Source organism: Sorex araneus, chromosome 1 (assembly GCF_027595985.1).
Source record: "Sorex araneus isolate mSorAra2 chromosome 1, mSorAra2.pri, whole genome shotgun sequence".
Classification (NCBI taxonomy): domain Eukaryota; kingdom Metazoa; phylum Chordata; class Mammalia; order Eulipotyphla; family Soricidae; genus Sorex; species Sorex araneus.
The window spans coordinates 347,457,642-347,484,761 of record NC_073302.1 but is presented as its reverse complement, the minus strand read 5'-3'; the positions used below and the strand labels follow the sequence as shown (position 1 = coordinate 347,484,761).

The 27,120-nt window shown below is 55.1% G+C and overlaps 1 protein-coding gene across 4 annotated transcripts in view; it reads right to left on the bottom strand.

The window, feature by feature from the left end:
* The window catches only part of RBPMS (RNA binding protein, mRNA processing factor), a 166,525-nt gene that overhangs the window by 5,034 nt on the left and 134,371 nt on the right, over positions 1 to 27,120 (bottom strand). Inside the window, exons 6-7 of one of the 4 annotated variants that reach the window (XM_004606879.2) lie at positions 11,735 to 11,865; positions 2,988 to 3,057 (exon numbers count right to left, since the gene is read on the bottom strand). The exons of 1 other annotated variant lie outside the window; for it this stretch is intronic. In XM_004606879.2, coding sequence (XP_004606936.1) covers positions 2,995 to 3,057; positions 11,735 to 11,865 — 194 coding nt within the window. In that variant the 3' untranslated portion in view covers positions 2,988 to 2,994. Of the gene's footprint in view, positions 1 to 2,987; positions 3,058 to 9,348; positions 9,766 to 11,734; positions 11,866 to 27,120 lie in introns of those variants that run through there. 2 more of the 4 variants (XM_004606878.3, XM_055124001.1) reach the window with 2 other exon arrangements.

Genomic DNA, 27,120 nt, shown 5'->3' with positions numbered 1-27,120 from the left:
ACGGGGCCCAGGAGGGTGGGGACAGAATTCTGTCCGGGGACAGAATCTGCCTAATGCCAGCTGTGACCATCACCGCTGCTGTCAGCCTGTCCTACTGTCTGCCCACGCATGCCTGCCCCACTTCAGGAGGCCCTTGGGGGACTTGTCTTGCTCTCCAGTCCTCCTGCGATCCTGTGGGGCGTGCCCCTAAGATGATGTACCCTGGCGACAGAAGAGCAGAGGGCCCCGAGGGTTGGCTCCATGCTGGGCTCACTTCTGACGCGCAGGAATCCTTCTGCAGCCCTTCCCCCTGGGCTGAAGGGGCTATGGCAAAAAGCTGGCCCTGAGCACCACGGAGGGAGTATATAAAGTGTGGCTTTTTCTGGCAGCCTGTAAGCTGCCTCCGAGGAATGCTTCATTTGGTCTCTGAGAGCACTGGGAATCAGCCCGGGGGCACCAGGCCACCCCCGTCCTCTGCCGAATCGGGTGGTTTCTCATGGCTTCCTCACTTTCCTTATAGCCTGTGACAGAGATCTGACCACCTCCCCCACCCCACATGGTTCCCTTGGAACTGCACGGCCACCCATTTTGCCAACTCCCTGCCTCTCACTGATCGGGCTCATTCTACACTTTGGTCCACGCATCCTTTCTCAGGGGCACCAGAATTTCCAGCTGTCTCCTCCCAGGACACCTCTAGCAAACGCGGGGGTGGGGTGGGGAGAAAGCAAGCCCCAGAAAGGGGGCAGTGGGGCAAGGAACCCTCTGGAAGCACCCAGAGTGGCAGTGCTGAGCCAGTGACAGTGTGACCGAGACAAAATGGTGACAGCATTTTCTAAACAACAGCTGGAAGCCCATTTACAAAGCTAGCTATGGGTCCAAGCTGTATGGAGCCTGGACTCGAGACGCCCACCTTGCAGATACCCAGAACAGAGCCGGGGCCAGAGCAGCGGGACAGTGGGCAGGGGCTGACGCAGCTCTGACTGATCCTCAGCATCCAGCATTTTTGAACACTTGATTCCAACATTTTAAATATGAATTACTACACTCTATGTTCTCCTAGCCCCAGCAGGAGCCCTGAGTAAATAAATATCTGGTTATGGTCCAAAAACAAACACAACCCTCCCCCCCCAAACAAAAAACCCTCAACTCCTTTCCCCAACCACAAAAAGATTTCCAAGCTCAAAAATAGCAGTGTGTGGATGGAATGGAGGAAAAGTTAAAATACCTGAAGAGAACATTTAGGCACCATCTCAGACATGCAGGGAAGGCCATAATTTCAGAATAAACAGCAGAGTGCTGTGAAAAGAACTTACTACATTTTCCTGGCTCCCAAACATCAGTGATCAATGAAACAGATGACCCTGGGGCCCATAACCAGGAGCAACTGGTTGAAGATTCTGGATGTAAGGTGAGGGCATGGTTTCCCAGAGTCTGTTCCATGGGAAACACAAATCCTGTAGGGTCACGTGGAGGGAAAGTTCCTGGTCTCTCAGACTTCCAGCTTGAGAAACATCACTTCCAGCTGCCTCTGGCTTTAGTAGTGTTTCCAAGCCCCCTCGCCTCGGGGGAACAAGCTGCTGTGAGTGTTCACTAACCCTGCTGGAGGGCGCCTCGGAGCAGCCCTGCCACAGAATGGGCTGGCCTGGGGGCAGATCAGGCGCTACTCAGTCAGGAAGGCACTTCCAACTCTCACCACTCGAGATGGCCACTGGGCAGTGCAGGAGTCCCGCCAGTCTGCCAGGGGCCTCCTGGATCAGGACCCGGGAACTGAGGTGAGGTAGCACGCTCCCTGCAGGCGTCTTCTGGTCATGGACCCCGCTGGGCTGCCCTGGGCACTGCCCTCTGCTCCAGTGTCAGCTGGTCGTGGGTCAGTCTGTCTCCTGAGGAATGAAGCTGCCCCTGGACGCCAATTCTGAGCCCCTTTGACCTTCCCCGAGGAGACTCACGGCCTGCTGTGATGTCACAGAGGCACCCAGGGAGAAGTAGCATTCCGGGTAAGTGTCCTTCGAGCAGAAGCCGCCGAGCCAGGGAAGTGGGGCAGCATCATTTAGGGGACTCCAAAGCCTCGCCAACATCTCTGACCGGGCGAGTCCCCCGACTCGAAGGACTGTGGCCACTCACAAGAGGATGGGCATTAAAAGCAGTGACTGGGGTAAGACCCCCTCCACCCAAATTCACATGCCAAATGAAGCGTTCAAAATAACAGTGCTTTCTTTGTTCACAGAAATTTTGTCGAAACATTCAAAGGCATCTGAAATTTTATAGAAATTCTACACTGAGTGGGGGAGAGACAGTACAGCAGGTGAGGCACCGACAGGGTTTGACCCCCGAATCTGGCCAGGAGTAAGCGCTGAGCACCAGGAGTGTGGCCTAAAAGTCAAAACTAAATCAAAACAAAACAAGTTCTCCAGGTACAAGGGAAAAATTCATTAATTGTCTTCCGGAAGCAAGGTCAGGTTAAGAGAAAATGACACCAAGATGTCAATTCAGTTCACTATTTCCTTGACAATTAAAAAATGATGGGGTTGGAGTAGGGCTGGAGAGATGGTCCAGTGGGTAGGGCACTTGCCTTGAATGTGGCCATCTGGCTTCCACCCCAGCTGCCACATGGTCCCCCAAGCCTGTCAGGAGTGAGTGCAGAGCTGGGAGTGAGTCTTGAACATCGCTGTGGCTGCCACATGCAAGATGGGGCCCTTAGGAGAAGCACACGAGCACTGCATAGACCAGGGGCTTGCAGTCTGCATGGAAGCCAGCCTGGGGTGCAAGGGGGCAGGCGGGTGGGAGTGGGCAAAAGCCCGGGGAAGTCCATACCCTCACTGAGAAGCGAGCTCACTTGCCATCAGCAGGGAGGATGGGGCTTGGGCCAGCGCCCCTCTCCCCCTCAGTGCCAGGAGCAAAGCCCCAAAGGTGCAGCATCACCAGGGAAGGCGATGAGCTGCTGCCTGTCACCAGCCTGCCCACCCCACTCCCACGTGCCCACCTGTCATGACCGGAAGTCGATTACTCACGTAGGATTCAGCAGAACTGACGGGACTTCCAGCCCTGAGAAGTTGCCTCGGATGGAGGGAACCAGCGCATCTGCAGAGACAGCGGGGAGCGTCTGAGCCCTGCTATGGGCACATTTCCCTCTGAACATTCTGCCACCCTGTGACCGAGGGCCATGGCAAGGGAAAGCAGCCCCCCGCCCCGCTTTTCCAAGCTGCTGATCTGGGCGCTGCTGCCAGCATCTTCCATACACACAGGAGCCTCTGTCTGCTCCGATCAGGCGGGGGCCGGCAGCGCTCCTCAGTGTCCTCCAAAAGGGCATCTGACTTGTCACCAGGTGCCTGACAACTGCCACCCAGACAGGTGGACTGAGATGAGTTTTGTCTACAGGGTGGAACGTCTCAGGTCTCGTACTGGGAGGCAGGGAAGAATGAAAGGGCAGCTGTGTTTTGCTCTAATAATGGCCAACCTGTCAGCCTCTGGCTCCGGCCGACGTGGGCGTCCTCGCTGCTACATGAGGTGCTGCAGAGCAGTGGGGTCTGCCAGGAGTGCACTGAGGGCAGCCTCAGGGTCCCCCTTCACCTGGGTCTGGTGCCAGCCGTTCCCCCAACACTGAGCTGAAGATCATGGTCCATTCAGAACTGGCCAAGTGGGGGTGAAGCCGCCTTCAGCAGGCCTGACCATCCATGCCAGGGATCTTGCTGGCCCCGTAGGATTATGGTGGGGATGGCATGGCCGGGAGCGTAGGTGCTACTCCACTTCCTGCGATCCCTCTCATGGATGAGACTATGGAGATGGGGTACCCTGTAGAGCTATGGTTGTCACAGCCAGAGTGGGGGGGGGACAGCTGTGCGCAAGGTCACCATAAGGGCTGGATCAAGGGCAGAATCCGAGTTTCCAACACCCACAGCAGTTAAGGCAAGTTTCCTTGAGAAGGAAAACCTCAGTGTTCAAAAACAAAAATAAAGGGGCCTGGAGTGCGCACAGCGGGAAGGGCACTTGCCTTGCATGTGGCCTCTTCAGGTTCGATCCCTAGGGAGTAGTGGCCCAGGGTGTGGGCCTGGCAACACACACACACAGGTCCTCGGGATTGGGGTAAGTGGAGGACAGTTAAGAGGGGGGTGCGGAGTTGGGAGAGATGCAGGACTGGTACCTACCCGTGGCTCATGGCTCCATGAGGAATCCACTTGCCGAGTCAGGTGGACAGGGCAGGGCGGGCTGTGGGGACCTCCACACACGGGGGCGGTGAGCGCGTCGGAGGCTGGTGAGGGTGCTGGGAGGTGGCCCTTGCCCCACCCTGCCTGTCAGACTCCGCCCAGCACCCCAGAGTGACCCAGTGCTCACAGACCAGGGTGCTTCTTCTTAGGGAGGATGTGGCGACATGCGTCAGTCCTGAATACCCTGCTCCGACAGCAGTGCTCACCCCAGGGCATTCCCAGCACCCACAGGCGGCTTCCTGGAGGTCCAGAGGCTCAACCGCACCACGCACAGGTGTGTGCACAGTGGCCGGGCACTGGTGCCACCCCCTCAGACTGTGCCTCCCTTCCTTCTGGCTGCCTGTTCTGCTCTGGCTTGGTGTTTAAGACCCTCACTATACTCCTGTGACAGTCGGGGGCTGCACCGTCTCCAGACATGGGCCGGGAGGGGCCGCTCCAAGCTCAGTGCACTGAAGGCAGCAGCCTGGCCGTACACACACACCAGATCCAGCAATGCCCAATGGTTACTTCTTCACCATGCACTTAGGAGTCACTCCCGGTGCAGCTCAGGGGACCATATGGACGCTGGGATGTGGACCCAGGTAAGCTCTGTGTAAGGCAAACGCCTCACCCTACCCACTGTACTATCGCTCTGCCGCCCCCACCCCCCAAAATCCCAGGAGCTTCTGGCATCCCTCTGAACCTCTACTCCAGTGCTGATCTTTCTCTGTGCCTGAGATGGCTAACAGAGGGGGCAAGGAAAACTGAGGCACTTCACTGCAGCCCACGGAGGGGACAGGTACTGCTGCCACCTCAGCATACACCTGGGGGCCCATCCAGATGAATTCTATGTAGCCTGGCATGGGCTCAGGGCCCTTCTCACAAGCGGGGGGCTCTCAGGGGTGCCTGGTCCTTGATTTCGGTGATGGATGGGAGAGGAGGAGTGCCAAAATACTCAGAAAAGAACAAACTCAGAACAAAAACAAAATGGAATGCTAGAGAAAGTACCAAGTACCCATACAAATAATTTCCCTCTTCTTCCATTTATAGATGAGGGGACGAGATCCAAGAGGACTAAAATACATACAGAAATCATGTTCCCGACAGAGCTGCCAAGGACAGACAGACCTTGACTGGCGTCCAGCAGGGAGCCCCTACCTGACCCACGGCCCTGCGGGGGTGGCATGGACAGGGCAGTGCAGGCTTGTGCCCCTCAGCCCAGCCCCGGACCTCACACGCACAGCTGAGGGGAGACCTGCTCTGCCCCAGGGACAAAACACCCCCAGAGCACTTTCTTTAGGAAACAGAAAATCTAGGCCAGTGGCTTTCAAAGAGAATGGCCGTGGGCCATTGGGTCAGAGCAGACACTAGTGGGGGGACCTGCGACTCCTGCCATTGTGGAAGCACAGTTGAAGATAAGTCCAAAGAAGCATCCTGGTCTGAGTGTGAAGCAGGCATACCCCTCTAGGCAGGCCACCATGGCTATTAGCACAACCAAGGGCTCCTAGGGCCCTAGTGAAGAAACTGGGTTTCCTGAATACATGTGTGACCACACCTGGTGGTTCTGGAGGCCCCCTGCGGAGGTGGCTCTTCTGCAGAATCAGAGGCGGAGGCACGTCAATGTGACATCCAAGTTTTTAGCTCTCGGCAGAAAGGATGAAAGCTGAACAGCGCCAGTCACACCCTTTGTACCCGGCTGGTGGCTCGAAGAGGTCCTCAGGGGACCAGAAGCAGTGAGGGTGGCTCAGTGTATTACGCCCCCAACGCCCTCCCCGCACTATGCCCATCCCCAAGTTCTCTTCAGAACTTTTCAATAAAATCCCGCATCAGAATCCTAAACTGGCAATCCTGGTACTGTAAGGACAGCCCGTCCCCCATCCACCCCGAGTCCTCCTCTCGGAGGGCCTCCACCACGCTCACCGTAGGCTGAGTGGTGGGCTCTGGCTGACACGGCAGTGCCACGAGGAACAGTGAAGACGGCTGGAGGCCAAGCCTGAAGCCAGATCCCTGTCCTGGAAAACTGCAAACTTGCCAACTGGACGGGGTGATGACCAACAACTCGCCCTCTGCACAGGGGACTCAGGGTCTCTGGCCAACACTCCCTGGTCAGAGGAGACTGCCTGGCCCGGCCCTCTTAGACCCTCGGGACATGCCCAGCAGGCAGTCTCACGGGGCCTGCCCGGGCAAGGAAGAGTAGACTTGGTCATGTCCGACACCCACTCTCCAGCTCCCGGCAGGCTCCCCCAGACTGCCGGGTGGGGGGGTGGGAGGGGGCGCATGTGGCTGAGGCCTGACTCCCAGGTGGGGAAGGTGGAGATCCTTCTAGACCAGCCTATGAATCTGAATGCACCGGGCAGGGTCTCACCAGACACAAGGCCTGTGGTACCTCCGGCCATGCCCCAAGTTCACACAAGGCAGCCCTGGGCTGAGGGTGCCCGGGCGTGAAATGCCCGTCAGATGCAGCCCACACAGTCTGCTGGCCATCCATGCTTAATTTTGTCAGCCTGTTAATTTTTAACGATGTTTGCCATCAAGGGCCATTAGAGGGTCCCCGGAGCTGTGCTCAGTGAAGCGAAGCGCTTCGTGCCGAGGCCCCAGGCTGGGGTGCCCCACTTTCCCTTCCTGTCATCGCGCCTGGCATCCCACACCCACAGCACCAGCTGAATAAAACATGTACACTTGGTCCCCCTTCTCCCTCCTGTCACAATGAGTTTTCTTCAGGAGCTTTACTTATCATGGGGTCGTGCTAATTCCAAAGTTTCTTTCAAGCTTTGCTTCTGCTTCCAGAGCTGCTAAGAGTTCATGGGCCCGTGGCCCGGACCTGGTAGAAAGGCACAAGCCGGCCAGAGACCCCCTCAGCACACACCACATCAGGGCCACCAGCCGTGCCCAGGCCTCTCATTAGAAGCCAAAGATGATGTGGTTTCTGGAGCCGCAGCGGGCCCTGCTCAGGGGCTGCCCCTGAGTGCTCCCTAAGCCAGAACACGGCTCAGAAACCAGGGCCAGGCCTGCCCCATCCACAGGAAGGGCAGCCACTGGGGCGTCTGCTTGACGATGGCCCAATGAGCAGCACTTCGCTTGTTCCCAGGGACCCCCAGAAGGGTGGGGGCCATGTCACTTGTCTAAGACCCCAGGGAGGGCAGAGTCGGGGGAAACGGCCATCAAGAGGCTGGGCTCCATCTCCAAACAGCGGGCCCCAGCCCGCGCTGGGCTCAGGGCGCCTCTGCGGTCATGACTCTCAGAACCAGCCCTCAGAGGGGTGATGTGCAGGAGGACCGAGGGCTTGCCTGAGAAGCCCGGAGGATGCAGGGGGCCAGGGCCGCTGCCCCCGGTCCCTGCAGTGGCGAGATCAGACAGGTCCCAGACCCGCTTCCTCAACAGGCGCCAACTCTCTAGTCTGGGGGAGACTGGGCCTCAGCGGTGGCCACCTCTGGGGCAGGGGTTCCGGCTCAGGTGGCCAGAGGGTTGGAGCAGACGGTAACGCTTCTCACTGCCTTGCTCCTGGGCTCCAAGTACCAATCTCTGGGCTGTTACGGGAGGGCATGAGCAGACAGGAGCATCTGCCTTGCCAGAACTGGTGTCGGCCTCCACTCCTGCCCAGCCCCACTGTGGGACTCTCCTCCTAGACACAGGGCGGGCAGAAGAGGGGTCTGGACAGCCCAGGGAGGGCCAGGCGGGCTGGCCTGTGGATCATGCTCTCCTCCAGCTTCTCTGGAGATGAAGATAAGGGAACAGCAGGAAAGTTCAAAAACATCGGGCCTGGGTGATGCAACACACCAGCCCCTGAGGTCTCTTGGGAGCCCGGCCTTCTCCTGCTCGGCATCCACTTGCTGGTGGGGTGGCTTCCTCTGGGGGTCAGGGTCTGACCTCGCTGGGCTGCAGGTGGTGGCAGGAGGAGATGCCAACCGATGCCCCTTAGGCTCCGCATGCCACGTCCCAGCGGCCTTCTCTGGGGCCAAACTTCAAATACACAGAGATACAGCGAACATTTCCGTTGCCTTCCCCTTGTGCTGGGCACTCTGGAACTGTCCTGCTCAGGAGGCCAGAGGCCTGTCTGCGGCCGTGTCATTCACAACCTGTGCGGCCTGCCCCGTGGCCATCTGCAACGGGAATCCTGCTCGCCGTGTCTGTCGGTGTGTCTAGCTGAACGGGGACCCAGAATGACCGGGAAGCTGTCCGCGCGGCCCAAACGCCTCTTCCCCTCCTTCCTCCAGCTGCCCCTGCTGGGCTCTGGATCCAGGCCGGGGAGGGCCGGAGACACTTGTGCGAGCCCCCGGGGCCGAGTCCCAGGCTGGGTCTTCAGCCCCAAGCTTGCTGCCGTACAGGGTGAGTGAGGCGCTGAAGGGCTGTTTATTTAAGGAGTTCTGAGACGCTGTTCTCAGTTGCTGCCCGAGGGTGTCGCCACCCCACACCAGCCTGTGTCTCCGTGCTCCCTCCGTCTCTTCCCAGAGTTCGTTGTATAGTTTATTTTGGGTCTAATCTTGAAAACATTTCCGGGGTTGAGGGGTAACAAGGGACCTCCTCAGGGGCCATGTGGCTATGGGAAGCCTGCGTGCTGGTTCAGGGCTTTTGGGTGACTGTGGGCACAGGCTGGCTCGGGTCTGACTTACCTGCCGCAGCACCTACCCAGCGGGTCAGTGGAGCTGGAGTGTGGTAAAGGTCGCGCGCGAGACTGAACTCTCTGTCCCCGTGCACTAAAGCAAGAGTGACGGCAGGCACAGACGGCCAAGACGTGTGTCCGCGCCGATGAAACTGCCCGCTCCTGCCCACGGTGGCTCATACCACCAATTCCTGCCTCGGACACCAACAGCCTGCAAAGCCAGCAGGCCGCTCTTCGCTCAGACACCAGGTGTGGTGGCACCGGGTGCTGGCCTCAGCCCTGGGCTCGGGGGCCTCGGCTCTTGTCCCCTTCCCCCACGCCTCCCTTCCATCTGAGGGTCCTGCCAATAAACATCTTCCATAGAGAGCCACAGACACCAGACTGGAGTGAGGACAGGCAGAATCAGGCCCGCGACCTTTGCAAGCTTCTTCCATGGCTTCCTTCCTCTGCATCTAGCTCCTTGAGCTTCGTCCCCCTGGCGGCAAAGAAGGCAGACCGTGTCTCCAGGCAAATGGAGCCTGGAGCAAGAATCTTCCACACACAGCTCTTCTTTGTTCAGGGGTCCCAAGATACTGAGGGCGGCTTGGGGTGGGGTCTCTGCTCTGGGTCTGCTCGTGGAAACTCAGTGCCAGGGGTTGGCGTCTACCCAAATCTGCCACGGATACAACAACCTTGTAACAAATGCATCACAAACATGAAACAAAACGCTGCAGTCTATTTGAAACAGTGTTTCTAGGATTGAAACTTTTATTGAAATCTCTCAAATGTTGCCAAGAAATAGTTTGGGTTTTTTTTTTTTTCTTTTTGGTTGTTTGTTTTTTGCAAAACAACAAAAAAAAGGGCTGGGGTGGGTACGGGTAGCCAGCAGCAGATTCAACATGGGAGCTCCCGCTGCTGGTCTGCGGTAGGCTGATACGTTACAAACACATTCCCAGAGACAAATCTAATTTGCTGGAGAAGTGGGCAAAAGACAGGTGTGCTGGGCTTTGCCTCAGGAGAGAAACACTAGAAGAAAAAAAAAATCCATATCTCAAAACAGAGCACAACATTGGCAAGAGAAACAAACTTAACTCAAAAGCTTCTTCAAAGGCACAGAACAGGATTTCCAAAATAAAAACGGGATTCTCCACCGGGAGGCGCTCTGCTCTTGTCCCCCTGCTCAACCTCCGGCCAGGCTCTCTGGCGGGAAGGTTCTAGGTTCTCATCCCCTGGCCTCTGCCTCTGCTGCGCGTCTTCCAGGCTCTTCTCTAGCGGAGAGGAAGAATCCCAGGAGTCACTGGAGCCATTCCACAAAATTCCACCCAGGAATTGGGTCTCTGGTGCGCCCACCTGGAGCCGAGCGCCCTGGTTGGGCCGTTGGGCCACTGAGCCACATGTGGCCTCTAGAATGCTGTGTCGCCTCTGTCTGCTCTGTTTCCTGCTGAGCCGCCCCCGATGGCTCATGTGCTGTTTCGAGTGTGGGTGAGACTCTGGCCAGGCGGCCCGGGAACACGGGGCCCAGAGCATGGCCCGGACTCTCGGAACCGCAGGACAGGAAAAGGCTGGCACCTCAAGATTATTCCTGGGCGAGGGCTCCTACTCTCGAGCTCTCCAGCAACCGCTACCATATCCCTAGGAAGACTTTTCTGAATTTTATCTTTTATGTCAACAAATCAAGAGAGAGATGAATTACCCAGAAACCATGACCAAAGCTACTTTCCTAGTCATTCTGCCCACATGCAAGTGTTGGTTCTCTAGGGTCTGGGCAAAAGGAAGACACGGTGAAGGAGGGGCCTTCTCACGGCATTTACCCTTCCGCTTGTGTTTTAGCCCCTCCACCCCCCCGGACGCTGGCCACACCCCGAGAGTCCTGCACTATCTCTCTGGCCCTTGCTGGCAGTCATTAACCCTTGCTCTAGCTGCCCAGGACATAGGAAGAGCAGAACCCCCAGACAAAGACACCTGCAGCTGCGCCTGACCTCAGGAGACGGAGGAGAGGGAGCACCGGAGAGGGAGGGAAAGGTGCAGAGCGAAGGAGAGAGAAAAGCCCAACTACCCCAGCAGCGAGCCAGGCCTCCAGGCGACCTGCCCTGCAAGTGACCTGCAGTCCCGCTCTCTCGCCACCACCTCTGGCATTTTCCATTCCACTTTACAGCTTCTCTACACCCCGGTGTCCCCAGCGCTGAGGCACGGGCTCCCCCCAGCTCTGCCGGGAAGCAAGGCCTGCAGCATCCCGGCCTGCCAGGGCCCCGCACATTAGCCCATAGCACACAGTGGCCAGCGCGGCCTCATCCAGCCTTGCAAATCAACACTACACAAAACAAACCGAACTCCCACCTGCTTGAGCTTATTGTTACTTTTTAAGTTTACACCGGGTTTTCCTGCTCTCATCCAGGCCATGAGAGCTCCACCTTGTCTTTCTCTCTAGAGTTCTAGCACTGGCTGGGGATTCCCCGAGAGCAGATCTGCCAGCACCAGGCCTCCCAGGGGAGACGGGTTCCGCTCATGAAGCGCAAGGCCTGCCTCAGCTACGCAGGCACGCAGAACCCAGCACACTCCCTGGACCTGGAATTACGCCTCCGACACCGCACTAAGCCACCTTCTCTAGAACGTTCCCCAAACCAGGAAAACGGAGCCTGAATTTTTTCTCTAACACCCGTGACTGAGTATGGTCTTTGTTCCAGAAGCTTCCTGCCTGTGTCTCCAGGACCCAGCCTCCCTCAAGAGCCACCCCACCCCCAGCCCCTGCACGCAGCACACCCGCCTCTCGGCCGTGACGTGGACGTGAGGGCATTACGGGAGAGAGAGGTGTCATTGGGGCAAACGTCAGGCAGTGGGTGATGCCATGGCTCTCAGACGGTCCTCGGGTGGAGGGGGCGGTCTTGGGGGTGGGTCTGTTAGCCGCACAAGTGTTAGTGGCTCTGTGCGCTCTGGGGGGCCGGGCCGGGGAGGATGGGCGGAGGGTGAGTGAGTGGTGGCCGAGGGGCTGAATTACCTGGGCATGCAGTGAGGCGGGGTAGGTGAAAGCAGGAGGTGGCAGGGCAGGCGCTAGCTCCGCTGGGTACAGAGGGTACGGGGCCCACACTTCAGGGCTACTGGGGTAAAGTGCAGGCACTGTGAGCTCATCTGCAAGAAAAGAATAAGGAAAGTCAGTGGTTACCAAGAGCTGCCTTCACACCCACACCCGCCCCTGAACCCCGAGCCCATCTGGGGCCCAAGTAGGATGACCCTCATTCTTCTGACCCCTGCGGGCTCTGCCCCACCCGTACCCCCGAAGCTGGGGGCAGAGGGCAGGCAATACAAAGCATGGGGTAAGGGGAGGAAGCCACAAGCATCCGTGGCCACGGCCCTCTTCTTCCTCTGGAGAGAAAGAAGCCACAGTAGGAGAGCATGGAACCTTCCGGAAGCAGACGAGGGCTTCTGTATATGGTACATGGCTCTGAACATGACGGAGCCCTTCCGTGTCCCGAGCACACTAGAGGGGGCAGTGGTATGTGGCTGTATCTTCGAAGAGGAGGGAAAAAAAGGGTCGTGGAGTCAAACTGCGTCACCAGGAGCACTTCCTGTAGCGTCCACTCAAGGGCCAGCAACGATAAGAGGAGGGGGTCTTGGCCAAGGCATAGTCCTCTGGGCAGTGAAGCCAAGGGGGCCTAGGGGATGCCCAGGACGGTGGGCCGACGGGGAGAGGGGGCTTGGGAAACCCCTCAGTCAGCACAGTACTGCTCAGCCACCGGAGACGCCACAGCCTGCTCTGGGGCTGAGTACAGGCTGTGTGCGGCCTGCACCGCCGGGTCCTCCGGAGTGACCCCCAAGCACAGAGTGGGACTAGCTCCTGCAGCCCACTGGCTGTGACCCAAAAGTCAAACCAAACAAACAGCAAATAATCCAAGTCCCGCTCCGAGCAGTGCTAGTGAGAAAGGGGGTGAAGCTGGCTGGCATGGCAGATGACGGGGCGGGCACCAGTTGAGAGCCTGGAGCAGTGGAGCCCACTGGCGGAACTCGGGTGCCAGGAACCTGCCGGGTGCACAGTGGCCGAGAACCAAGGAGCGTCTCTCCCTGAGGGGCTGAGAGTGGGGTCCCCGTCAAGGCAGGCAGTGGCTTCCTGGGCAGGGGAGTCAGAGCTGGGGAGCTGTGGAGGTGTGGACTGATGACCACTGTGTGCCCAGTGGGCAGCATCATAGTCCTCACGGGCTCCTGGCCCCAACCCATCAGCAGGGGTCTGCTGGGTGCTGGGTGGGTGGGGCAGGCCTGAGTTGCCGCGGGGACGGCTATTTTAGCCACGAGCTTTCAGAGCCCTTTTAAAAAGGCAAGTGGGTCTCAAGGTCCAGCAGGCAAAGGTCTGTCCCACATGGCCCTTCCGCACCTGCTGGCCAACAGGAAGTGAGCGAGGGGCAGGGGGCCCTGACCTCATGAGTGGGCACCTCCTCTAAAAAGTTCTGCTGCTCTCTTACTTTGGGGTGCCAGAGACAGAACCTAGAATCTCATTCTACGTAAAGCAGGCGTGCCAACCACTAAGCACACCCAAGAACACGTTATCAGAACAAGAACAAAAACGACGAGTCCTTGAGAAATTCCAGTGCTCTAGACATACTGGAGGTTGGGCTACAACTGTACCTTGACAGGTGTCACGACCTTCAGGCACACCCCCCCCCCCGCCCTGCCCAACAAAGTTTTCCTTCCCCGAGTCTCACAATGATTTGAGAAGTCTCTGATGAACATCCTTACCAGACTTGGCCCAGCACGAGGGCGGGCATCTACCCACCCGGGTGTGGCATTGACCTGGATGCACCCTTGATGCTTCCCCTCATCTCTCCTGGGCCCTGGGGTCAGGATGTGGTACCCAGTGCAGGGCACAGGGGAAGGCAGAAGCTAGCAGGGCAGAGCAGGCACGGGGTGAGTGCCAGGGGGGACTGGAAGTGTCTGACCAGTCCCCCAGAGCCTGGCACCCTGCAAATGTCTATATGCAGGCCTGAAATCAGCCCAGAAACTCAATTCAACATGGAAAACGAGAACTTCTGTCTGAGCAGGGAGGGGGAGCATGGTGTCACTGTTTCCCAGGGGAAAGGACGGAAGGCTGCTCTCCAAAGGCTCTGCTCACCCCCGGGGGCCCGCCAGCCTGTCCTAAACAGGCGCCTCTGAAACCCCTTCCCCGGCTGGCGGACGGCTGGCTGGACTCCCTGACCTGTCGCCCTAGAGCTGACCCTCCTGGGTCCTGCAGGCCTAAAACAGGCCTAACAGAAAATTCCCAAATGTGTTTCAAGTTGTTTAAAGAAACCTCACCTGGTTTGCCCCCCTTCACAAATGATCACTGACAATATCTAATCCTGATATTGTCAAGCCAAAGAGAAGGACTAAAAAGACGCTCTAAACAGAGCTGGAACCTTCAAAGTTATCAATAAAAGTGGGTGCTTACGAGGAGGGGGGCTGAAAGGGAAGGAGCTGTGCATGCCACGGAGCCTGGGTCCGGCCCTGAGCACAGAGCCTGCAGATACTCCCTGTGCGTGGGTCCAAAACAAAACTGATTAAAAAAAGGGAGGGGTGGAAGTTAGCTAATTCTTCAAGTTAACTCTCCTTTGAATCTCCTTTTACCAAACCGCAATGCCCCTGAAGTTATACAGGGGTTCGTCTGGGGACAGGAACCCAACTTAATAAAATTAAGTGGACCGGAGGGTCTAATGCTCCAAATCCTCAGGGTGCTCAGGGTTCCAGCAACCAGTTTAAAATCTCCTCTACCAGGGCTGGAGCGACAGCACAGGGGGGGAGGGCGTTTGCCTTGCAAACAGCCAACCTGAGTTCGATTACCAGCATCCCATGTGGTCCCTTGAGCACTGCCAGGAATAATTCCTGAGTGCAGATCCAGGAGTAACCCCTGTGAATCGCAGGGTATGACCCAAAAAGCAAATATATAAATAAATAAGCAGAACCCCTCTGCTCTACCAGATGCTCTCACCAGCGATCAGTTCTAAGTAAGTGGCTCTTCAAGATCCCTCTCAAACCCTGCTCCAGGGCCCTTCTGAGCGGCAGTGGGGCAGATAGATGGGCCACTGTGGGGGAAAGTCCCAGGCACCCAGGGGCCCAGCAGGGCAGAAGCCTCCAAGGACCTTTGCCAGCCTCACTGGAAATCCATCGGACAAATGGAAGAACAGAGACAGAGATCCACCCCATCCTTACACAGGGCCCGCGACACGGCTCTTCCCCTCTGACCCCAGCCCTGCCTGCTGCCCTGTGCCCCAGCATGTCTACAGACGTGGCCCTGAGCTGCAGCCTCCCTTGGCTCCCTCCCTCCCCCTGACCCTCATCGACCCTGTCCCGTCGTCTCTCGTATTATCAGTGGCTTGAGCAAAGTGCGATGCTCGTGGAGCTTCATGGTTTCGTTTATAAGACCCTAGGAGAGAAAAAGGCCCCGGAATGGCACGACTGTGGCCTTGTTCCGTGAGAGAAGCTCCGAGAAGCTCTGGCAGAGTCCTCTCAGCTGCTGCTCTGGCCTGGGCCCAGCCTGGAGGCATCTGTGATAGGAACAGGGCGAGGGGGGAGGGGCCATGGCTGGGGGGGGGGGGTCTGCGGACTCCACGCAAACTGACAGGCCAAGAAGGTGGGAGAGCAAGGAGCCTGGGGCTGCACCTGGACCTGCCCAGCAGCCTGGGGCTGACCCTTCTCCTCGGGCACTGAGGCAGCTGCTGCGAGGGGCCAGCAGAGACACCTGAGCTGGCCTTTTTCTCGTGTCTGGACCAGAGGTCTTCAAGCTGCACCTGCCAACACCCAGGGCTGTCCTGACGCCTCCTGAGGAGAGAATTAGGGTTTCCGTGGAAGGTTTCAGCCCAATGAGGCTCAAGGAAGCAGCTTCCAGCCAAACAACCGAGGAGGAAAGAGAATCCGAATGGATCATGTTGTGGCCACGAGTCTGAAAAATGTTTTCCCTTTTGGGGGGATGGGTGCCCAGCAATGCTTCACCCAGTATCACTGCTGGAGGTGCTTGAGGAACCAGATACAGTGCTGGGGGCTAAACTGGGGCTCGTTCCTGCACGGCTCTGCAGCCTACGGTGGGGACGAACGGGAGAGATGGGTGGGGACGCTGTCCCATCTAAACCCTCCCAGGACAGAGGAGGGCCCCAGGTCTGGCCTGCCCCTCCCTTGGCGGGGAGCACCCTGGTTATGGGAGAGGCTGCCTGATGGATGGAGAGGAAACAGCAGCCCTGACTGCCGACGACACAGATAGGGTGAGGAATTCCACTTTTAATGGGGAAAACATCAATCCTGAAGTCAGAAGAAATCAGTCCAGGGCTGTGTGACACCTTCAACGCCCACTCACATACCCCAGCGGGCAGCTGACCCAGGTCAGTTAAGGAAACGGACTTGCAAGGGGGCCCGAGGCTCACTCCAGTCCCAACCCCCCCACCCCATGCCCACCCAGCCCTCATCTCCGTGCTCAGCGGCCGCTCCTGGAGATGCTCGGGGCCCAACGTGTCGAGAGTCAAACTGGGTTGGCCGAGGACAAAGCAAATAACCTTTCTCTCAGCTTCACGCTCAGGGATCACTCCTGGCAGGGCACCAGAACCAGAAGTAGCACCAATGACCCAACCCAGCCAGGTCCCATACGCGGCAGCCGGCCCACGCCCTCCCTGAGCGCCAGGCACTCCGAAAGGCACAACCTGCGTGTCCAGAGTTCCAACAGGCAGAACTCTAACAGGAAAGAAGAGTTGAGGGTACTTTCCGAGACAGTAGTGGGAGCCATCATTCTAGACAAGACCGAAGTAAAGCATCTTCTTTTATTTATTTTTGTTCTGTTTTTGGGGTCGGGGGCCATACCTGGAAATGCTGAGGGCTTGCTCCTAGCTCAGCACAAAGAACCCAATCTCGACAGCTTTGTAAGGGTCTATCTCGCAGTATTTCAATAAAAAAAAAAATCTTTTAAAATAATTACTCTTGGCCATGTTTGAGGGACCATATGGGATACAGGGAATGGAAACTGGGGCAGCCGTGTGCGGGGCAATGGTCCTACCCACTGTGCTCTCTCTCTGGCCCCCAAAGCATATTACGTTTATATATCTCTTTGCCAGTCAATAAAGCTGAGTGTTTAATGTGCTTCAAGAGCCTTAGCTGGAACAGAATCTTCCAAGAGAAGTTGAAGGTGTGTTCCTCTCTGAAAATTCCAGGGTGGACCCAATCCCAATCCCAATCCCAATCTGACATCCCCCTAATGGTCTAGGCATGCCTCATCATCACAGCCAGCACAGAGACTGCCTCCCGAGACTCTCTCCTTTCCGTGGAATCTTCCCACGCTCACTACCTGTGGGAGTTCACAAGATGGGGTTTAACTTAACTGCCATTATCAACTACCCTCAACTGTCACTGTATCACTGTCATCCCAGCGCTCATCGATTTGCTCGAGCAGGCACCAGTAATATTTCCATTGTAAGACTTGTTGTTACTGTTTTTGGCATATTGAGTACGCCATGGGGAGTTGCCAGGCTCTGCCGTGTGGGTGGGATACTCTTGGTAGCTTGCCGGGCTCTCCGGAGGGACCCTCAACTATCAACAACTGAAAAACAAGAAGAGAGACAGTAATTTATAGTCTAGCACATTTCCTTGACTTTTAAAAAAATGTCAATCTACAAAGAATCCAGCGCTGGCTACAAAAGGCAGGAAGTTCAATAATGACTTGCCTTGGCTAACTGGTTTTTCTGTCTTGTTTCTGGGTCAGTCACCCCAAGCGCAAATGCAGTGCCAAGGATGGAGCAGGTGTCCTACATACAAGCCAGCCCTCCCCTCAGTGACTGGAACCTCCTGGTGGCCTAGGAGCCATGCATGCAGGCCGGGTGGGAGCCTCACCTGGGCTGCCTGCTCTGCTCACCCTCCCTCCACTCTCCTGCTCCTGGGAGTCCCCTCGGACTGTTGTCCTCGATTTATAATATATAATATATTTACAATATATAATACATATGTATAATATATGTGTAATACATATACAATAAATCTGCACTGCTTTTCATTTCTTCCTCAGTCATGAGCTGGGCCACACAAATAAATCCTATTTTCCGCACGGCACAGGTGTGAAAGGTTGAAGATCACTGACACAGATGGTAAGTCATCCACTGATACCTACTGGACTTTGTCCCGAGAAGTGACCACATGCTTGTCATCATTCCCAGTGGCTGAAGTTATTGTGACTCAAAATATCCAAATTGCAATTATAATAGCAACTTCAATACTATTGTAAAACTATGAGCCCTCAATGAAAAAAACAAAACTGCACTGTTAACAGAGGGAGTTGTGAATGGCCCTATTTCTTCCTGACCAGGGTGGTTTGGGATCTTAGCGCCCCCCACACCCTAACCCCATATTGCTGGGATCCCCCCCTTCGGCCATCCTCTGGATGCTGGGGGCACTGTTTGCTGCCGGGCAGCGAAGCTCCAGGTCAGACTCTGCACAGCCAGCGGAAAACAGGCACCCCACACCACATGCAGGAGCGGTCTCGGGAATGATCCCTGACCAGCCTGGCGAGGGGAGGGCAGAAGGAACAACAAAGTGAGTTATTGACCTCACAGGAAATCATCTGACTATAACACACGGCCATCCACACTCACCACCATGCTGATGGCTTATGGGGAAGGCTGCCCTAGGCCAAGCAGTATTTACGGGGGCTAGAAAGCAGCAACCAGTTCAACACAAATAGGTCTGTCCCCCCCCCCAACTCCAAAATCCCTGTCTGAACATGGCCTCCAGGAGACCAGCACCTCCTCCCACATCCGACACTGCTGGCTGCAGCAAACCCTCGAACTTGCTCTCCACTTTCCACTGCTCCCAATACACATCTTGGACTCACTCAATCTTAGAATCCAGGGAGCCTCAATCCACGAGTAAAACCAACTGCCAGGCCCGCTTCCTGCTCTTCCATCTGCCAGCCCGATGTCTGCGTGAGGAGCAGAGACTCCCCCGCCCCCAGGCTTGTGCTGGTGAGGAAGGAGCCGAGCAGGGCGGCAGACCGAGCCCCCTCACAGGAGGGAAAGGTACGGGGGCCCCCAGAACGGCTCTGCGTGCACCTGCTGCCCCGCCGGGTGTGATGTCCAGTCCAGGTGGCCACAGGGAAGAGGGGAACAAAGCCGAGAGATGGGCCGTAGACAGCAGAGGCCGCAGCACTCGCCCTGTAGACTGTGACAACGGCCCAACCCGTCAGGAGTGGACATGGGGACATCCCCGTGCCGTGCCACTCCCACACTCGGAAGCAGAGCAGGACTGAGCTAGTTCTCAGGACCAGGTCGAGGAAGGCCACAGCAGCAGAGGCTGGCATCAGTGCAGCCCTCACTGAGCCCGCTCTGCCCCTGTCAGCCAGCCCGGAAGGGGCTGTGCCTGTGACCGGGGTGGGTGTTGTGCATGGTCCCGGTCCCGGGGTCAGGGACAGGCACACGGGAAACAGACTGGCAAGCACAGCTCCTTATGAAGTTCAAAGTGACAGACCATAAGGAGGGTACGAAGTGCATGTGGAAACGGCCAGAGCCGTGCCCCCTTCGGGCAGTCAGAGAGCTGCTACTGCGAAAGGTTTGGGTGGGAGTGGACAGCTTCAGCAGGAATGCAGTGCCAGGGGGACAAGGCCCCCTCACCCCCTCACAGGAAGCAGGTGAGGGCCGGAGAGCCCAGGAGTCTCCGTGGCTGGGGCCCAACTGGAGTTGAGGCCCAGGAAGGTGGGGCCGCCCCGTGCAACAAGAAACCCATCCTCCTTACAGGACACTTCCAGGTCTGTGGTTCTTCAGGTCTGGGCCCACCATTCGAGGTGGCGGTGGCAGGGCGCGGCACCCTGGAATGCGTGCCCTCAGCTGCTCCCTCGCCCCATGCTCCCTTCCTCATTCTTGGGCCTCATACGTACAGGTCAGCTTTCTACCGAGGGTACAAGTATGATCAGTGCAGATAACGCTTCGGTAAACACAATGGGTGTGTGTATGTGTGTGTGGGTTACATTTTTATTTTTAAAATAACTGTGCTCTCTCTTCTTTCCAAGGCAAGACCTCCAGCAAGGCTCCTGGGCTGGAACGGGTGACAGGCTAAGTACATGTGTTATACGCAGGAGACTGGGGCTGATCCCCTGTAATGCTGGGGGAGAGAGGAAGGGGAAGGAAGGCGGGAGAAAGTGGGAAGGGGGAAGGAAGGCGAAAGAGGGAAGGAGGATGGAAGAAGGAAGGGTGAATAAGGCTTCTGGGATGCTGGCCATGTGACCTGGGGAGGGGAAGGATAGAAAATCTAAGTCATTCCTAAGCATCTCTCCTGTCCGGCTGTTTGAAACCAGATCCTCTGTGATAAGCTGGTGCTCTAATGAGTCCACAAAGTCCCACACTAGCCCCAGCCTCTCCAAGGCAGTCTAGAACACTGAAGATTAACACGTCAGCCGAGGGTGTGGGCATGCCTCTTCCTGTGCCCCCACTGTCTTCATGGCCGCTGATTCTCAGCAGCTCTGGTGTGGTACAGCTCTGCCCTCTGCCAGCGGGACGTTACCCCCCTCCTCTCTGTGCCCCAGAAAGACTGAACCACAATTTAAAGAACAACCATAACAAAAAGCCAAGATCTTAATTGCACAGGAGATTAATAGTCACACTGTTGACCTTCCGGCAAGATAAACAGTCAAACTTGGCAAGAATGAAAGTATATATCCTGAGTCTCTCTCCCCACCGCCCCCACCCCTCTCTCACTCCCGGAGACGGGACTCATGCGTGCAATGTGAATGACAGAATTCATCTGCCAGCACAGGGCCCCCTACCCGACCACCACGCGCCATGAGAAATGCTAAGGGCCAGCTGGGCTGGATTCGGGAATTAGATTACTTTATTTCTAGAGGATCTCAGGACTGACTAGAAGTCCAAACTCCAAAAAACAGGAGGTGTCAGGGTGTCTTCTACCATTACTATGGCCTGTAAGAGGGGAAGCTGGTGTTGTGTGTGTGTGTACGCATCAGGAGGAGTCTGTGGGACTGCCCCACCTCCCCCAGCCTGACTCCAGAACCACATGGGTAGAAAAGGCGGGTCACACACACACACACACACACACACACACACACACACACACACACACACAGAGACAGCACTTCTGACATCACATATTCACTATGATGGTCATTGTGTCTGAAGACCAGGGTTTTGGTATTCACTCTTTAACTTTCAGAATCTCTACTGTGGCACGTTATTATTCTCATGGCTTTTTTGGGTGGGGTGGAGGGCGCTTTTTAAAGAAATAAAACCATAAAGGAAAGTAAGGGCCATTTGGGGGCATTAAAAACAAACAAACCAAGAACTTAAGTCTTCCAATGCTACAAAAATAACCAAAAGTTTGTCTACTGAAAGCATACACGGGGTGTTCAGAGGGGCCCTTGGGACACGGGTCGGGGTAGCAGGCTCTCTGGAAACGGGGGCAGCTGGAATGACGTATGCATGGAAAGTACGATTAATGGCATTGCAGATTCCAGTATCTCAATGAAAGAGGGGCTGGAGACAGCGCAGAGGGGTGAATTCCCAATCAAAAATAAAAACAGGCGAAGAGGGGTGAATTCCCAAACAAAAATAAAAACAGCCAGATATTAAAGGGCAAACATTTCATGATCTCACTTGGATGAAGTATCTTCACTCAGCAAAGGCACAGAATAGGAGAGGAGAGCAGACTGAAACCGGAACGGTGGGAACCAAAGTCACTGCTGAAAGGTTGGTTTTTGTCTGGGTGGTGAAAATGTTTGAAACCAGCGTAGTAACAGTTTGTGAAACACTGTGAATATATGCCAGTGAACTGCACTCACAGAGATGGTTAAAAAGTACCTGTCTTTAAAGTGTGAGACCTTGGGTTTGAACACCAGCACCACCAAGTTAGGAATACAAACGTATCATACACATTTAATCATAAGAATAATAAATAAATAATACGCCCCCCCACTCTAATTTATGGGGTCCTATAGATCAATAAAGACGTTTGGAAAAAAACCTGAGCCAAGCTGGGCCCTGAGGTTTGTGAATCTCTGAGCAGCTGACTAGCTTTCATCCTGGGCAGACTTTTCAAACTCTGGTGCTGGAGAGAGCTCCAGAGGCTTTGCACATGGCAGGTCTGGGTTCAGATCCTGGCACCTCCCAAGCACACCTGGTGTGACCCCAATGCCACAATACATACAAATGAAAACTTCCGATTCCTGAGTCGCCATGTTAGTGCATTTACATCACTTTGCTGCATAAAGGAAATGAGATCAGGACTGTAGGAGCCTTAATCGAGTAACAGCGAGTGCTCTGGCCTCAGACCAAGATGCCCACACTGCCCCACCCGAGCCCACTAAGGAACGTGGGTGAAAGACACCCCATCAAACACATTCCCGGGTATCCCACACCCTGTTCTTCCAAACCCCACAGCAGACCTCAGGAGGGGCTATAAGAGGAGCCCGAGTGCACGGCCTGGACCACCTGTCCTCAACAATGGGATTACACCCTGCGCTGCACTAGCCTGACGTGAGGGACACTGGGGGCAACCCCGAAGCACTGATGGACAGTTCCAAATGGGAGGATAAGCAGAAAGCTCAAAGGTAAATAGTGGAATCCAAATGTGTAGGAAGCAAACAAAGCTCCATCCTGAGCTCCCCGCCCCCTCCTCCCCTCATCCCTCCCTGCAGCCCCCAGCATCTCGTCACATTGTCTTCCCCTGCTTTTGCTGGAGCCCCTCCAAGTTTTCCCCACGCACAGGTGGGGCCTACATGGGGTAGAGGGTAGGACAGAGGCTGAGAGCCAATCAATAGCCCAGAGCAGGGCCAGAGCTGTGGCTCAATGATGAAGGATGTCGTGCCAGCCAGGGGACCAGGTCCCCTTTCGGGCAGGTGAGGGTAGAGGAAGACAAAATGTGTAGCGTGGGACCTTCCCTGAGAACTGATGAAGTTTGCCGCAGGGACTCGGGGATGCTAGTGAGGAAGGGGTCCAAGTCACTCATCCAGGGAGAGGCCGGGACCTCGGAAAAGGCATCAGCCAGGAGACGCCCCCAGCGTCCAGTGCTCCCTCAGCCCTGGCTACATGAGGGCCTTTGGTGACTTATCTCGGCTTGGCCAGGGGCTGCGGTTCCCACACTGCAATATCTTTAGACGAGAACCGAATCCAAAGGGGCTGACTGGAAACACAGGGAGGCGGGGTGGCTGGAGCTGCCCAAGAGCGGCTCACATGCCCTTTTAGGGATGTCGGGATGCACTTGGTGCCTGGTGACTGCCTGCGTGAGGGAAGACCCCACAAAAAGCCACGTTTCTAAACCTGCCAGGCTGAGTGCCTTCTGGCCCTGCTGCTCTCCTCCCCGCTGTCCTGAAGAGAGAAGAGCTAACCCTCCCCTCTGCTCTCCTCCCCCTCCCTCACTCCCTCCCCTTCCCTTCCCTCCCTACTCTGCCCCCCACCAACTCTCCACTGGCTGAGGAGATGCAGGCGGGGGGAGGGGGTACTTCTGGCCACTTTCAAACCAGCTTGCTGGGAACAGAATTCATCCACATCAGCATTTCTCACCCGAGGCCACACGGTCCCTTCTGTGCCCCAGGGTATTACTCCACGCGGTCACATGTGTAAATGGGGAGCACAAGTTTCAAAGGAGGCTCAAGTGGCAGGCTAGAGGCTGCAGAAGAAGGGGGCTCCCATGATGATAAAGGCTGAGCCCACCACAGCTCAGCAAGGGGCTTCTAAGATCGGATTCACTGTGGAACACACAGAATACCAAGTCTGAAAACCTGATCAGGGTGGGCCACCCTCACCTGCAGGAAGGGCACAGCCACCGCCCAGCTGGAGAGCCAGTGCTGGCACTGCCTCCCTTCCCCACTGAAATGACACCATGCCGTCCTCCTTCAGAGAAAAACTCTCCTCCAGTCTTCTAGGAGAAGCATTCACTCCGAAAACCTGTTATTCCCTCTGGTGAACCGGACCTCCCTGGAAATGGAAATTCTAGAAGGTGGAAACCTGGAAGTGGGTTTAGACTTGCTATGGTAGGCCCAGGTGACAAGGGCAGGTGGATGAGCCAGCATTTCATAATCTACAGATCTGTGTCAGTTGGTAAGGACAAGAGGGCCAAGAGTCAGAAAGGCTGGGGCACGTGCTGGAGGCTCTGGTTCTACCTCTGGCACCAATTACGACCCCCCAAGCACATCAGGAGCGACCCTTGAGGATGGAGCCAGAAAGAGTCCCCGTGCACCACAAGGCATAGCCCCAAAGTAAAGAAGAAATGAACCAGTAAGAGGCACACCTGGGCTTGCAGGTGGCCACTGTCCTTTGCCAGTACAACTGAGATGACCTGATGCTTCAGCAGGCCCGTGGCTTGGTCTCCGTAGCGTTGCTGGGGAGAGACTCCTCACCCCAAAGGAAAAACACATATACTGAACATAGGATACGTGTCCAGCACTACATCCTGTCTTTCCAGAAGCTCACAGACTGGACAGCTGGAGAAGTAACTGCTTCTGATAAAGACAGTTGTTCTCCAGAGGCAGACACGCCCTTGCCCAGGGTACCAGCCCAGGAGAGCCCTGGGAGCTGCACGATCAAGCCAGCTTTGCAGGGCGGAGCCCAGAGCACGTGCTGAAGGCAGGCGACCATCTGCAAAAGGGCATCTGATGTGTCTGCCTGGCCTCCCAGAGCCACGCGCTGCTGGGGGAGACCTCCGAAGAGGCAGGAGAGGCAGGAGCGCCAAGGCAGTGAGACGTCCCCTCAGGGCCAGGCCGCTCAGGTCTTAGCTAGGAGTTTCAACCCACTGCAGCCGAAGGAAAGTCTGTGAACACAACTGCTGCTTACTCTGACACTGAAGTGCGGCAAACACTTGCACTTGGGGGGGGGGGGGGGCGCGCTAATCCACTTCAGAGACCAGGATGAACTCTTGCACAGGGTCCATTACTCCAAGCGGAGGAGAAAGGAGAAGCGGCCCACGCTGGCAAGGCCAGTCTCGAGACCACGCACCTCAGGACAGCAGTGCTACAATGCTACCATTCCTTCTATAAACTGGGAAGGGTGGGAAGTTCCTGGGATTCCATTTAATTACTTCCAAGCACTTCTAGGTTCCCAGCATAAAATTTCACACTTTCATCTGATGTGTTGTTATGCTCCAGAATTTTAAAATAGTGGACATCATTTACATTTGTATACATACCAGGGTGTGCCAAAAATATACAAATAGGAGATGCAGGCAAGAAAAACAAAGACTTCTTGGGTTCCCACAGGATGACTCTTGATTCTATTGGAGGTGAGTGTGTAGGGAGTGGGAATGAATCCCATTTCCCTTCAGTACATCTCTTTTGGAACTTGTTAATAAACTGAGTCCAGGTCTCGGGAGAGGCCAGTATATTTTAGACTTTTAAAAGTTCACTTAAACTAGAAATGGTACACTCATTGCTAAATTTAGCTTCTGTCACTGTCATCCCGTTGCTCATTGATTTGTTCGAGCGGGCACCAGTAACGTCTCTCATTGAGAGAATTATTGTTACTGTTTTTGGCATATCCAATGCACCACAGGTAGCTTACCAGGCTCTGCTGTGCGGGCGCGATACTCTCTGTAGCTAGCTGGGCTCTCGGAGAGGGGTGGAGGAATCAAACACGGGTCAGCTGCGTGAAAGACGCTGTGCTATCGCTCCAGCTCAAATTTAGCTTCTACATGAAAATATTACATTCAAAACTTGGTACAACCTATTTGCTCAAAGTCAAGTGAAACTGCTATTTTAGGAAAAAGGACCTGAATTAAACAAGCTTTGAGGAATGTTTACTATAAAATAAAAGTCCCCGAAATACCTTTAGTGACAAGGTTTATCAAACACATCTAGATTCAATTTCTCTATAAATATATTCAGTAATAAATTAAGGGAGAAGTACTAAGAAAAGTGGTTATATTTAGGAGAAATAATGATTTAAACTTGGAACGTTACCAGGAAATCCCAGCCCTGGTACTTTTTGGTGTTGATAATGGTCTTTAAAGGGCACAGGCGGGGCTGGAGAGGCAAGGTACTTGCCTCGCATGCAGCCCACCTGGGTTTGAGTCCTGGCACCCCCATATGGTCCCCTGAGTCTGCCGGAAGTGGTCCATGAGTGCAGAGCCAGGAGTAAGTCCTGAGTACTGCTAGGTGTGACTCCCAAACAAAAAAGGAAAATAGAGATTCAGACAATCACCGAACAAACCTAAGTAACAATAATCAATGGCCAAAACCCAATTAGTACTCCAGGGAATCAAAATGAGAGTGAAGACAGGGTTTACCCTGGAACAACCGTGTCTAAGAACCCCCCCACCCCCACCCCCGGCTCTCTGCTGGGGATGAAACTGGTCTCCTGCTGTAAAATCTGTGCTCCATCTCCTGAGTACCCCTGGGCCTCAGGATCATCCTCTCTCACCTTCTGATTGTGTCCTTTCTATCGTTTCTCCTCAGAGAAGAAGTAACGCCCTGGTGCTGGGACAGAGGGGTGAAGGTGAAGGGGAGACTCATGGCAGTGAACAGCAGTGTGAACGGGGGAAGCCTGGTACCCGAGCCTCAGGCGCCACATCTATAAAATGAAATGTGTAGCTTCTATGTATTTTTTTATGCACTGAAATACATTAAAACTAAAAAATAAATTAATACAAAAAGGAGTCAGCAATTAACTGATTAAATCCAGGTAAAGCTCATCAATGGCTGGGGGTGGGGGTGGGGGTCACATTACAGTGAAAGTAACCTGAATCTAATCAAATCTGTGGAACTACTAATTTACAGAAAAACAGAAACAGAGCAGGCTCGAACCACTGCATAGCCACACCCTCAGCACACAATTACAGGACAACCAACCTCAGCTCCTATACAAATACACTGCAAGGGGGGAGGGAGAACAGAGTACAACAGAAAAGACTTAAAGAGATCAACTGAATATGTAAACAATCAAGGTTCTGATCATAATGCAGTTAAAAACTTACAGGGGAGCTGGAGGGGTAACAGAAGTAAGGTCCTCTGCCTGAAAATGCCTGCAGCAGATCCTAGTTCGAACCCCAAGGGCCTGAGCACTGTGGAGTGGGGGTGGGGAGAGGTGAGGATGAATCCTGTGCAGGACAGGGCGTGATCTCGACCCCCACCTCAAAAAACAAACAAACCCAAACCTTAAAGAGGTATAAAAATTTTCTATAATTAAAATTTTTTAATTATAAATTTTTTAATTATAAGTATAAAAATAGAACATACACAGTACTTTAACAATTCAAGTCCCCACCCATGCCAAACTGAAACATGAATCATGCTAAGGCTCCCTCAACAACCCTATGATTTAACATGACCCATAGTTCAAAGTTAAAAAAAAAATATATATCTCGAGTTCAAACAGTATTAAAACCAGTTAAAGACCATTAAAAGCAGTAACAGTGAGCTGAACTGTACCAGATGGATCTGGCTCCGGGGTAAGAATTCAG